Source organism: Paralichthys olivaceus, chromosome 4 (assembly GCF_024713975.1).
Source record: "Paralichthys olivaceus isolate ysfri-2021 chromosome 4, ASM2471397v2, whole genome shotgun sequence".
NCBI classification, from domain to species: Eukaryota; Metazoa; Chordata; class Actinopteri; order Pleuronectiformes; family Paralichthyidae; genus Paralichthys; species Paralichthys olivaceus.
The window spans coordinates 17460812-17472339 of record NC_091096.1 but is presented as its reverse complement, the minus strand read 5'-3'; the positions used below and the strand labels follow the sequence as shown (position 1 = coordinate 17472339).

At 39.0% G+C, this 11528-nt stretch overlaps 3 protein-coding genes across 8 annotated transcripts; 2 read left to right on the top strand and 1 right to left on the bottom strand.

Moving 5' to 3' along the window:
- Window positions 1-257: 257 nt before the first annotated feature.
- On the top strand, window positions 258-3952 carry med22 (mediator complex subunit 22). 6 transcript variants are annotated; one of them, XM_020093782.2, is made up of 5 exons: window positions 258-384; window positions 632-784; window positions 949-1029; window positions 1696-1904; window positions 3358-3952. In XM_020093782.2, the coding sequence occupies exons 2-5, from the start codon at window positions 662-664 to the stop codon at window positions 3548-3550; spliced, it is 606 nt and encodes a 201-aa protein (XP_019949341.1). In that variant the 5' UTR covers window positions 258-384; window positions 632-661; the 3' UTR covers window positions 3551-3952. The 6 variants fall into 6 exon arrangements, with proteins under 6 accessions (XP_019949341.1, XP_069380088.1, XP_019949340.1 ...); XM_020093781.2 differs by having other exon boundaries at window positions 268-377; XM_069523986.1 differs by having other exon boundaries at window positions 345-478.
- On the bottom strand, window positions 3951-6652 carry c4h9orf78 (chromosome 4 C9orf78 homolog). Its single transcript, XM_020093778.2, has 9 exons — window positions 6459-6652; window positions 6215-6274; window positions 6058-6109; window positions 5913-5983; window positions 5749-5826; window positions 5066-5263; window positions 4824-4960; window positions 4625-4729; window positions 3951-4404 (listed from the first exon to the last, which is right to left on the bottom strand). The coding sequence occupies exons 1-9, from the start codon at window positions 6533-6535 to the stop codon at window positions 4307-4309; spliced, it is 876 nt and encodes a 291-aa protein (XP_019949337.1). The 5' UTR covers window positions 6536-6652; the 3' UTR covers window positions 3951-4306.
- On the top strand, window positions 6593-11049 carry nfu1 (NFU1 iron-sulfur cluster scaffold homolog (S. cerevisiae)). The gene is made up of 8 exons (XM_020093779.2): window positions 6593-6735; window positions 8419-8519; window positions 8605-8740; window positions 9538-9604; window positions 9693-9810; window positions 9908-9971; window positions 10048-10222; window positions 10666-11049. The coding sequence occupies exons 1-8, from the start codon at window positions 6677-6679 to the stop codon at window positions 10702-10704; spliced, it is 759 nt and encodes a 252-aa protein (XP_019949338.1). The 5' UTR covers window positions 6593-6676; the 3' UTR covers window positions 10705-11049.
- Window positions 11050-11528: the final 479 nt, after the last annotated feature.

Here is an 11528-nt window from a genome sequence, read left to right as displayed (position 1 = left end):
TTGTTGCAGTTATTTATTATCACAGACATCATTCATTTGTGGATGTAAATTAGCGAGTACTGTACTTTTTTGTACTTATTTCTTTGTAATTTGTCATTTGAGATCCTGGGAGGATCTGAGCCGCCATTTTGCTTATATGTGTGCATGTGTTAAAATAATAATAATGATAATAATAGAAGGGGAAAGAAAAGAAAATCGTACAAAGCTCTACATGTAAACATAAAACGATGTCACAAATGTTTTCTGTTTTGAAAGGGGTTTACTTATAATAACGCTAGGGGGCGGTAATGTGCACCCCGAGGGTTGTCGGACGCAAGAAGAAGAGAACAGAAGGAGGAGAAGAAGAAGAATACAGCGCTAAACTCATTGTTTGCAAAGTATGCGGTAAGAGTTTACTTATTATCATTACTGGATTATTATTCATATATTTAGAGTTATTGAATCGGTTGTACAGAGACTAGAAGCACGTGACTTTCAGGTTCGTCTCCGCTGTTGTGAATGTGCCCGCCTGCCCATGCTAGCTAGCTGCTCTGTCGTCAGTGGTGTTCGTGCTCACTGTGTTCCACTTTGATGATTCACTGTTGAGCCTCTTCAGCTCAACAGAGTATGTGTGTTAACCTGGTGTGAACAGGTAGCGTGTGCTGTGTTGTTCCTGAACACGATGGCCACTCAGAGAGTTCTCCCCCAGAGCAAAGAGACTCTGCTGCAGAACTACAACAAGAGGCTGAAGGATGACATCAGGTCCATCCTGGACAACTTCACTGAAATCATTAAAACTGCGAAGGTACACAGGCACACCACCATCTCTAGAACACTGTCTGTGTCTTAGGTTTTCCTTTTGTTACCTGTGAAAGCAGCAGATTCCCTGTCAGCAGATCTAGAAAGTCTCTGTTCCCCTCAGTCTTCTGATTGTACATTCCTTCACCTGGTTCTGTTTGCTTCCTCCAGATAGAGGATGAGACGCAGGTTGCTCGAGCAACTCAAGCCGAGCAGGACCACTATGAAATGCACGTCAGAGCAGCCAACATTGTAAGTGTCAAGTCACGTTGATTTATCAAGCACGCCAGAGTTTACCAAGGTGCTGTACAATGAATAAAAAAGCAGAAATACCAGAATAAATACAAAAAATCAATTAGATAAAAGTACTAACTACTTCTACAAATGAGGACAGTTTAAACTTATATACGTCTGTAGCAGCAGAGTGTAATGAGTGTACTTTAGGTTTTAAAACACCTACATAATTAAGTATATTAATTATGTTCAGTAATTAAGAATATCAGGAGATATTGTTTGTGTTTCCTTATAATAAGGCAGTATTTTCCCCTTTAATTTTCCTCTAAGGAGATTAAAGGGTGTTGCGAAATCAATTTTATTCCACATTGTCTCTCAGTAAATTCTGTCAGCTTACTCTTTATTCAAGCTACCTGATGTTTACACTGAGTGGAAAATCCACTCACAAGAATCCATGTTAGGTATGGCTGCACATGTTCATTAAATTGAGACATTTAGCCCTTTTTTAAACTTCAGATCCCCACTAGAATTTAAGATTAAGTTCCGATGCACATTAGGAACTTATACTAACTGAATCACTCAATGATAATTTAATTTATCCAAGCTTTCTAAGTGACAGTGTTTCTGGACTTTGAATGTGTCTGTAGACAACAAACAACACATCCATCTCCTGTCTTGTATCAGGTACGTGCCGGTGAGTCCCTCATGAAGCTGGTGTCTGATCTAAAGCAGTTCTTGATCCTGAATGACTTTCCCTCTGTGAACGACGCCATCAGCCTCCAGAACCAGCACCTCCGCTCGTTGCAGGAGGAGTGTGACAAGAAGCTCACCTCGCTCCGCGACGAGATCGCCATCGACCTGTATGAGCTCGAGGAAGAATATTACTCCTCCAGGTACAAGTAGGCTTATACTTGTCCCCATCCCACCGCCCCTCTTCTGCCCCATGCCCAGCACCATGTACTGTCTCACCATTCACCATTCACTGTTGAGCCCATGGAAGGTTTTACACCTGCCGGCCTCTAAACCTGACACCTTTTGTTTTGGATTTATCTTTTTGTCACATCCAAACTGTATCATTCATCAACATGTCATTGCTGAGGGTCATTGTGATGAAGCTCAACTCAACAAGTGACTCTACATCGTTACTGATAAACCAGTGCCTTAATTTTTTACCTGCTCGATGACGTGTGTCAGAATTAGTCCAAGTGACGAGGACTTCAGCATTAAAGGGACATACCGCTGAAAATCAGGAGTGCACATGTATTAAGCTCTTGAACTACAGCAGTTCAGTATCTAGTTTGGCCATTTATTGCAGTTTGCTGATGCAGTTTGAAAGTCAGATTTTTCTGAATAGAAATCACTAGAGTTTATTTATAAATGGTAATGAAATTTATCGGTTTCCTTGTCTGCAGTATCTGAGAGGTTTTAGAGAGGTTCTTACGAATATTATCTGGTACATGGGAGAGAGACATGTTTTAGTGGAATATAAGTATTCAGGATCCCAAGTTCATTTATAATGAATTATTGTAAGTTGAAGTAACAAAGCATTTTAGGGAATAACACCTTTTACAAGAATTACACATTAAATTAACTAAAACTTTATCAGAGTATAGATTTTATCAAAGTATGATTCATTTAAGACTATATGTAAATAAATATATAAGTGACCTCACATATGGTTCATGTTAAGACTGGAGTGTTGACCGATGTTTGTCATGGTCTTAACAATAAGACACAACTGTTTGCTGTTATTTATTTGAGGTCAGACCTAAAACTAAGATTTTCTCAAGTAGATGTTTTTTCTGTAAAAGCAATCAGTAGGTAATATTTATTTGATTCCGTCCGAATGAGCTGTAACCACGCAAGCAGCTGTCAGTCACACATGGTGTGGTTGTACGTGTGAACCAGTTTCTGCCGGCTGTTCCACTAGACCCAAAACGATAAAGAAATAAAGTAGAGACAAAACACTATAATTGTTTGTCTTGTTTTGTGTGAGAAAGTGTCTCTCAGTCCTGCTCTGAGCATGCTGGGTGTGGGCCTTTCTTCCTCGCTGCACTCGCTCTGCTTTCTCCCCCACCAGCCACTAATCACACCTTTTTGTCAAACTTAAAATCCACCGCTAATCAGTCATACCTCTTAATAATACCAAATAACTCATAAACAGCTTTTTGTAATCATGATCATTTCCAGTGCTTCTGCATAACCTCCATGCTTCTATCATACATGTTCCCTCTGGTGCCCCCTCCCTGTGACGGATGCGCTTATTCTGACTTGCTGCTGTTGTCTGCTCCTCTCTTTCTGTGCTGCGCTGACTCTTTGCCTCCCGCTGGTTTCTGCCCTACAAAGCTACAGTCAGTGGGACAGCACTGATCTGCCGCTGTGCGAGGCCTACCGGCAGCGAGACAGTTGGACCTCACCAGGAAGCAGCTGCAGCTCTATCCAGGGTGACAGAGAAGACATGGACGCACCTCCATCACAGGAGACAAACCCCCAACACCACCTCAACGGTCATGGGACTGCTTCCATAGAGAAACAGTGAGGAGGAGAATGGACAGTGACTGGAGACACAACACGTGCTCAGTTTGGACGATAGCACATTGGCTAATTTAGTTTCCATCATACATCCTGAACTAGTGTCTAATTAGGTTTGCCACGGTTTTCTTTATTGACTTTAAACTGGACTAACAGTTTGAAATTTAGGTTGTTTTCTTTTGTATTCACAAGTATCAGGAAAATAGTTAAATAAAGAAACTACTCTGAACAATAAATTGATTTTTTTTTCTAAATTAATTTAAAATAAGATCCAGACAAAAGATTTTTATACCTTTGCAATTGTATGTTCTTGTATTGATTTTGTAAACCTTCACTTTTGTAATGTTTCATTAGTTGTTTTTTTGTATTCATTAAGCACTGATCAAATTAAAGAACAGAGTTAAATGTTGATTTAACATTTTTATTCAAATGTGTTTTTGAAAGCATTCAAAAATTAAAGCTACTAATTTAAATTTGACTAAAAATAACATGCTAAACAACTCAGAGCTGGGATATCCCTTAGTTTAACAATTCTCATGTTCACAACATATTCTGGTCTTTTCTGTCGAATTGTTGATTATCAGACCAACCTGAACAATGTAAGCAACTGACACAAGGATATATACAATATTTACAAAGCACAACACTCAGGAGGACTGTCATCTACATTGTTCAGGAAATCCACTCCACTAATGATCTTTTGTGACTCAATCTCTTTAAAATTAGACCTGTTGAGTTCTTATTGAAAACAACATGCAGCTCCTCAATATCTTCGGTTCATCTTCTTGAATTTCTCATAGTGGTAGTCATCGGTGGCCTTTTCATTGTTTGGACGTTTGCGGTAGTTGGGCGGGGATGTTGCTGTGAATTAAAAAGTAGTAATGAATCAGATTTCAGAAGGAATTGTGTGTAACTATTTATATAAATGTTTGAAATGGTAACTAAATCCAGACAGTTCATAAAAACAATGTTCATTAATTGATATTCCCCCGACAGAGTGATCACAGCATCATTCTACAGTCTACTGATAGAAAAGTGTGAAGAATTGTGTGATGGGATGTGGCTGTGTGCGGTCTCTTACTCTCTGGACCTGGTTTCTCGGTGTCTCCCACACGCAGCGGTCTAGCCTTAGGCTCCTCTCTGTGTCTGTGATGCCTCTGTGGTGCATTTGAATCCTCATGGTAGACTGAGGGAATAGATAAGCAAGATTAAACAACCTCTTATCTCTCATGATCTCTCACCATTTAAAACCCTGCGATGGCAAAGGTAAAAAAACTCACAGCGGTTGTGTTGGACGTAGTTCACAGCAATGTTGGTTGGTACAAATGATGTGCCCTGGTCTTTTTTCTTGTTCCTCTGCTCTGCCAGAAGTCTGGCTTTTGCATCTTCTGTCTGGATGATGTTCTTTATCTTTGCACTAGGAAAGAAATCAGAGTATAATACTTTGTCACAACCATGTCTCAATGTAGAAAGTCTATTTCTCATAGATTAGATCGTCATTTTGAGAATCTCCTTAACGCACTCGATGCCAAGATCTACTTCAGGGATCCCACTCAGCATCTGATTGGATAACATCTCCTCAGTCTTCTTAGCAGAGTTGACTCGGATGTTCTCGGGCAGCTCGTACAGGTGGTCTTCTGCGTTCTTCACCTTTACTTTCTGTTCCTCCGCCTCCACCAAGCCCTTCTTCTTTTTCAGCTCCGTCTCAATATACTTCATCCTGTGAGGTGAAATAAGCACTTTGTAAACAGCTGTGTGAGTTAACACAGTGACATCTTAAGTCTATTGTATTTTGTGTCACATTTTAGTGTATTTATGACAGAAAAAAAAATATTTGAAACAAAAATGAACAATATTTAGATCAAAAGCAGTAGTTGAATTTTACTGTTTGACATGTAAATATAAATAATGGTGTAAAAACAAATGAAGAAACAGGGACTTGACTGAGGAGAAGAAATACCTGTGCCTGAAATATTACCTACCTCTGAACATCGACTGGTGTGTGGACATTCTGACATTCTCGTCATGCTGACTTCCATCATCTCTATCTAGAACCTATTTTTTAAAAAGCTTGGATCTAGTGCTTTTGTACACTAATTGAATCTGTATTAATTTAAGCCTGACCTCTGTGTCCACACATTTTGAATGCTAAAGAGAGAGAGTGTGTCTGCATGTGTGTGTCACAACTGAGGAAGGTGTACATACATGTCGGCATCCTCGTCTCTTCTGTTGGTTTCAGCAGAGAAAGATGTTCCCAGGTTGAGGTCTGTTTCCTCTTCTGTCCTGTATCAGAATCACATGTAAAGACACAACAGCACGCACACAACTGTTCAATTACACAGAATCATAACACATGTAGATTTACTTACATGTCCCTGTTCCGGTCTTTGACTTTCTTCATGTCCACAACACCTCCGGTCTTCAGTTTAAACGGATCATTCTGTGAGACATGTTAGAGTTAGACACTGACCGAACATCCGGTTAAACACGCAACAACTAATCAGCGTCACTTACATCGATCTCAGTTTCTGGGGGTAGTTTCTCTCCAACCAGCAGGGCGGTCACACTGGGGGAGAGGGGGGTATGAATTTATTCATCTGATATGTTGCTGTAAGAAACTTGAGCTACAACAAACATCGTAACAAGGAGCACAACATCACATTCACGTTACCTGACACCGCTTTGTCGTTTCCTCAAAGTCTGCAGCTCTTTAGCCTCTTCGACTTTTGATCTAAACGACCAGACACAATATTTGAATTAAATCACATGGTCTACGTGCCTTAGTAAAAATAGCACCGGTCATGCACGTGTGGTGGTTGTTTTTAGCTTTACGAGGAGCAGGTCGCCACGTTAGCAACATGACGCTTCTGTCGAAGATGTTTCTGTTCTTGTTGAGTGTTAATACACTTATTTACCTGACTTCTTCAGTTGTCTCGTCTTCTTCCACATCCGACGAGTCTCTTCTCCTCCTGAAGTTTCTGCCACTCGGCATTTTTAAATGTTGTGTAGTGTTATTCCTGAGCTGGCGAAAATAAGAGCGACTGTTGAATCTGGGGAAGTCTCAAAAAAACGCACAATAATTGTGCGTCACTTCCGCTAGGAGAATCACCACTTCCGCTCATTTTATGCAAACATGGCGACTTACAGACAGGTCGGCAGGTTGTTGGGTATTTCAGCAAGACTGGCGCGTCCGTAAGTTTATCTGTTTGTCAGTTGTTATGTCCTCGTGTTGTGTTTTTTAAATACTCGTATGAATTAGCTGACTGGACCAAAGCAGATCTGGTGTTTACCTTTAGCCGCTAGCTAAGCAGCTAACCCACAGAGTGACGCAGACTGATTATTACCGCTTACATAACAGTGTTGGAAACGAGTGAATCAAATGTTCTGGTCCTGTTCATGTCACACTGTAGCTTATTAATTCAGCACGTTCCACATTCAATTCAGTTATGTACATGAAGAATTGTGTCGTGGCCAGAGATGGACAGATATATCCAAATGTATTTAAAAATACCAAATACCCTTATTCTAAGTTTATGAAAATAAAATAATCAAAATAAAAGTAAGTATTTTTGTATTTAAAAAATACAAAAAAAGGAGAATGAAATCACAACGCTAACTAAATATATGTATATATATCAGCCTATCCCATCTATCTCTGCAGCAGCTCACTGACCTTTTTTGAGAGCAGCAGCTAAATCATGTCAGATTCATGGCATGCCAATGATGCATCCAGTCAGCAGATAGTTCAAGTAGTTTGACGTACAGTACCTGTTTGGTAATGAAGGACCTACCTCTCAACAACACTGACAACAATGGCAAACAAATCATTTACAAGCAGACAACTAATCTGCACCTTTATTCATAGCATTTCTGAGTAATGAGTTAGTCACTCATTCAACTGCTGACACAGTAATTTAATATCAATTATTTCAGAACAATTATCACCAAACACCTCACAGCCCTAACAAAGTTACACACTTAGACTTGGAGAAGTTGTGAGCTACAACAAACACCAGTGGTGGATGGGATAATAACAGCCTGTTGTTTCATGGCTTTGCAACACAACTTTGTTGATGACAAGAAAGCTCAACACTTTCATGGTGATAAAGTGGTTAAAGAATAAGAGAAGGGGTTAATACTTTAGTTGACAGTAAAAATCTGATAAATATGGGGACTATAACGACCTCAGAGGTTATGATTTCATCACTGTTTGTCTATCAGAAGGATTACGCCAAAACTATTGAGCCAATATTGTTGTAACTTATCATTAACTTCCTGTGGAAGGGTGGGGTATAGGCCAAGAAAGAACAGATTAACTTTCAGACCGGATTCAATCAAGTTCAATCCAGATATTTTTTTAACTCACTTTGATTAACAGTTTTTCTGAGGGAAGTGATTTTAATGAGTGTAGCTTAATTGAATTAAAGGGAACTGTTGGGCCTTGGCAGGGGTATGCGCTCTACTGACTGCCAATCTAGTCTATCAAAAATATTTTATGTAACATATCATGTGTTATGTATTTTTCAATTCCAATAAACCTTTCATTTTCAATTTTGCGAGATAAAGTTGCTACATCACAGAAGTTAAACTGTAATAGTAAGTGAATTGTGTGTTCTCTTTTTCAAGACATGACAAACACTGACTATATATTAAAGTATGTGCTGTGTCAGTCATTGTAGGTCATTACCGATGGTTCCATGTAACAATTTGTCTCACTGCTGTTATAAATGGATTGCATGGTCCCTAGGCCCAGAAGGTATTTAGATGAGGGAAGAAACGTGGGCACTGAATATTCAGATTATTTTCCTCTGTAAATTTGTAAATGAGATTTTTACTGTAGTAACATTTTGCATATCTTTTTATGTGCTGTGTCAGTCTTGCTGTCTGTGGACATCAGAGCGCTGGATTACACTGGCCTTCACACAACACAGGAGTCTCGAACATATGGCCCCAAAACCCACATTTTGTTGTTCCAGGTTTGTATTACTAAAGCATCCTTGAAGCTCTTTTGAATTGAACTGTGTATTAATGGCTTCTTCTTTCTGCTATGTTTCTTCAAAGGGAGATCCATGTTTGTGCAAACACAGGATACACCAAACCCCAACAGCGTAAAGTTTCTCCCAGGTCGCACAGTTCTTGAATCAGGAACTATGAATTTTGCAGGCCCTCGCGATGCACACTGCTCACCATTAGCCAGGTAAATTACTTCATGAATGATGAATACATTTATGGTAATGATGTTTTTTTACAGTAGGCATTTTGGTAGCAATACAGGTCAGGACCAGGTTTGCATAATGATGTTTGGTATGTTACCCCATTTCACACCTAAATGGAATTAAGCAATTATAATTATTAGTTATGATAATTGTCTAAGTTATGATTTATAGTTATGATCTTGACTTAAAGGTACAGTGTGTAGAATTTTGTGATATCTAGTGTTGAAATTGCATGTTGCAGCTGAACATCCCTCACCTCACCCTCTCCTTTCAAACATGAAAAAGAACCTGTGGAATCCGTCAGTTGACATAAAAACTCAAAAGTGTTTAGTTTGTCCAGTCTGGACTAATGTAAAAAACATGGCGGCCTCCGTAGAGAGGGTCCCCTCGATGTAAATATAAAGTATTTAAATATAAAGGGCCTTTTCTGGGGTAAAGAAAACTACAATTCGTACAATTTAGATGAAGTTAACTAATGAAAACATCATGAGGATTATTCTGGATTAAATTTCTGCCAATAGTTCCCTTTCACCTAAATCTTACACACTGGACCTTTAAGAACCCAAGCAATACTTACTGTAATAAAATCTGGAAAAAATAATCGTTTTATATGTATAGAGAGATATATAGATATATATATGTTGGGACCAGGTATCTGTGGACCATAGTTAGTATATATATATATAGGGAGGAGGAGGAGACTGATCATTTATAGCCACAAATAATAAACGCAGCATAATTTCCATTGATATTCAGTGAGGTTCCGTTTTGTCTGCAGACAGCTGTTTAGGATTGATGGAGTCAAGAGTGTCTTCCTGGGCGGGGACTTTATCACCATAACAAGAGTAAAACCAGCTTCAGTTGATATGAAATTCATAGTGCAGCTCTGTGCCATCGCTTGGAATGAGGTTCTCTTTTTTCTCTCTCTTTTAGTCTGATGCAACTATGGAATGGAAAGTAATCAAACCTGATGTATTTGCTGCCATTATGGACTTTTTCACCACTGGGCTTCCTGTTGTCAATGAGGACAGTGAACCAAATGCAGATACTGGTAAAGGATTCAACCGTCTGAACATTGAAACATATCAGGTAATGGAAGATGTTTGCCAACTCTATAGAATCAACTTCTTACCCACTTCTATTCTCAGCTCCATCAGATGATGATGATGAAGTTGTGGCTATGATCAAAGAACTGCTGGATACTCGAATAAGGTAGCTGCCTGTGAAGACGCCCTCTCTTATCAGTACCTGTTCTCACTCATGCTGATGGCCGGGTTTTGTTCCCCAGGCCGACAGTGCAGGAGGATGGAGGTGACGTCCTGTATCGGGGGTTTGAAGACGGCGTTGTTAAACTGAAGCTGCAGGGCTCCTGCACCAGTTGTCCCAGTTCCATTGTTACTTTGAAGGGTGGAATCCAGAACATGCTGCAGTTTTACGTTCCTGAAGTTGAATCAGTGGAGCAGGTTTGTTCTCCTGCCAGAGAATAGGTTTTCTCACACATGCACACACTTCTCATTTCAAAATTTCAGCTTGGTATTTTGTTTTTATACTTCTCAGTGAAAGTATGGGTTTCAAAGGAGTGGGGAACAGTGATTAAGAGAGCTATATCTCCTTTGAAAACGTTTAAAGTTATAATGTTTTTTCAATTATCACTCTTACTTTCTTTATTGCATAAACCAGCTGTCATTACCTGTAAGTTGTTGTGTCCAAAAGGCTTGAATCCCTGATTTAGTATGGTTTTTGTATAGTAATTTAAGTGTTGAATCTCTAGATTCATTTTAGGGATTTGACAGTTGTTTTCATTTGCACCTCATTGTTTCTCATATTCCTCAGCCACAAAATAACTTCAGGGGAAAAAACTGCAACTTGAAAATATTTACTAAATTTTGTATTTGTGTATCAACAGGTGAAGGACGAGGAAGAGGAGATGAATGCTCAAGTTTGAATTACTCTGAAACCTAGAACCGAATTTGCACATTCCTCTCTCCCCTGGTCATCTGATGTCGACACAGCTGGAGGAACTGTTGAACAGCGTGACTGTGTGAAAGACCCTGTGATCATCATCATGATTCATCCTGATGTTATTGTTGACTTTGGTAGCTGCTTTGTACAATGACAGTAAAATATAGATCAGAAGAGCCCAAAAAAGTAAACTGACGACTGTTGAGCTAAATTCAATTCTATTTATTATTTCACAGGATTTCACGTTTTCTCACTCAAAACATCTTTTAGGTTTAAAGTCCATATATAGTGCTGTATGTATGTAAATAAAGTTTATTGAAATATTTTATAACTGCCTCTCTCTCTGTCATGATCTAATGCTTTTTTAATCTTTTTTTGAATGTGGAATGGATTATTTATGAATATTGTGATCTTTCTTTTTGCCTTTGTGAAGGAGGTTACATTTGTTTGTTTATTGGTTGATTTATATGTGTGTAATTAAGATTTCCCCAAAACAACAGACCTCCATGAAAGGATGTGGTATGGGTCAGGGAATAACCCGTGTTAAATTTTGGAGCAGATCCGGATCAGGGACAGATCCAGGACATTTTTCTCACTTTAACATTGCAACGTTTCTCAACATTTTCTGTTTTCCCAGGGAATCATTTATGGATTTTGATTTTAAAGAGCAGGCATATTTAGAGAACTGAAATTGGAATGGGCAGCAAAGGGGATAGAAAAATGAGAAGCATCAGTTAAAAAGTAATAATCAAGTATTAGTAGTGGCATAGCAACAACGATAAGCAGCATAAGTTATAGAAACATACC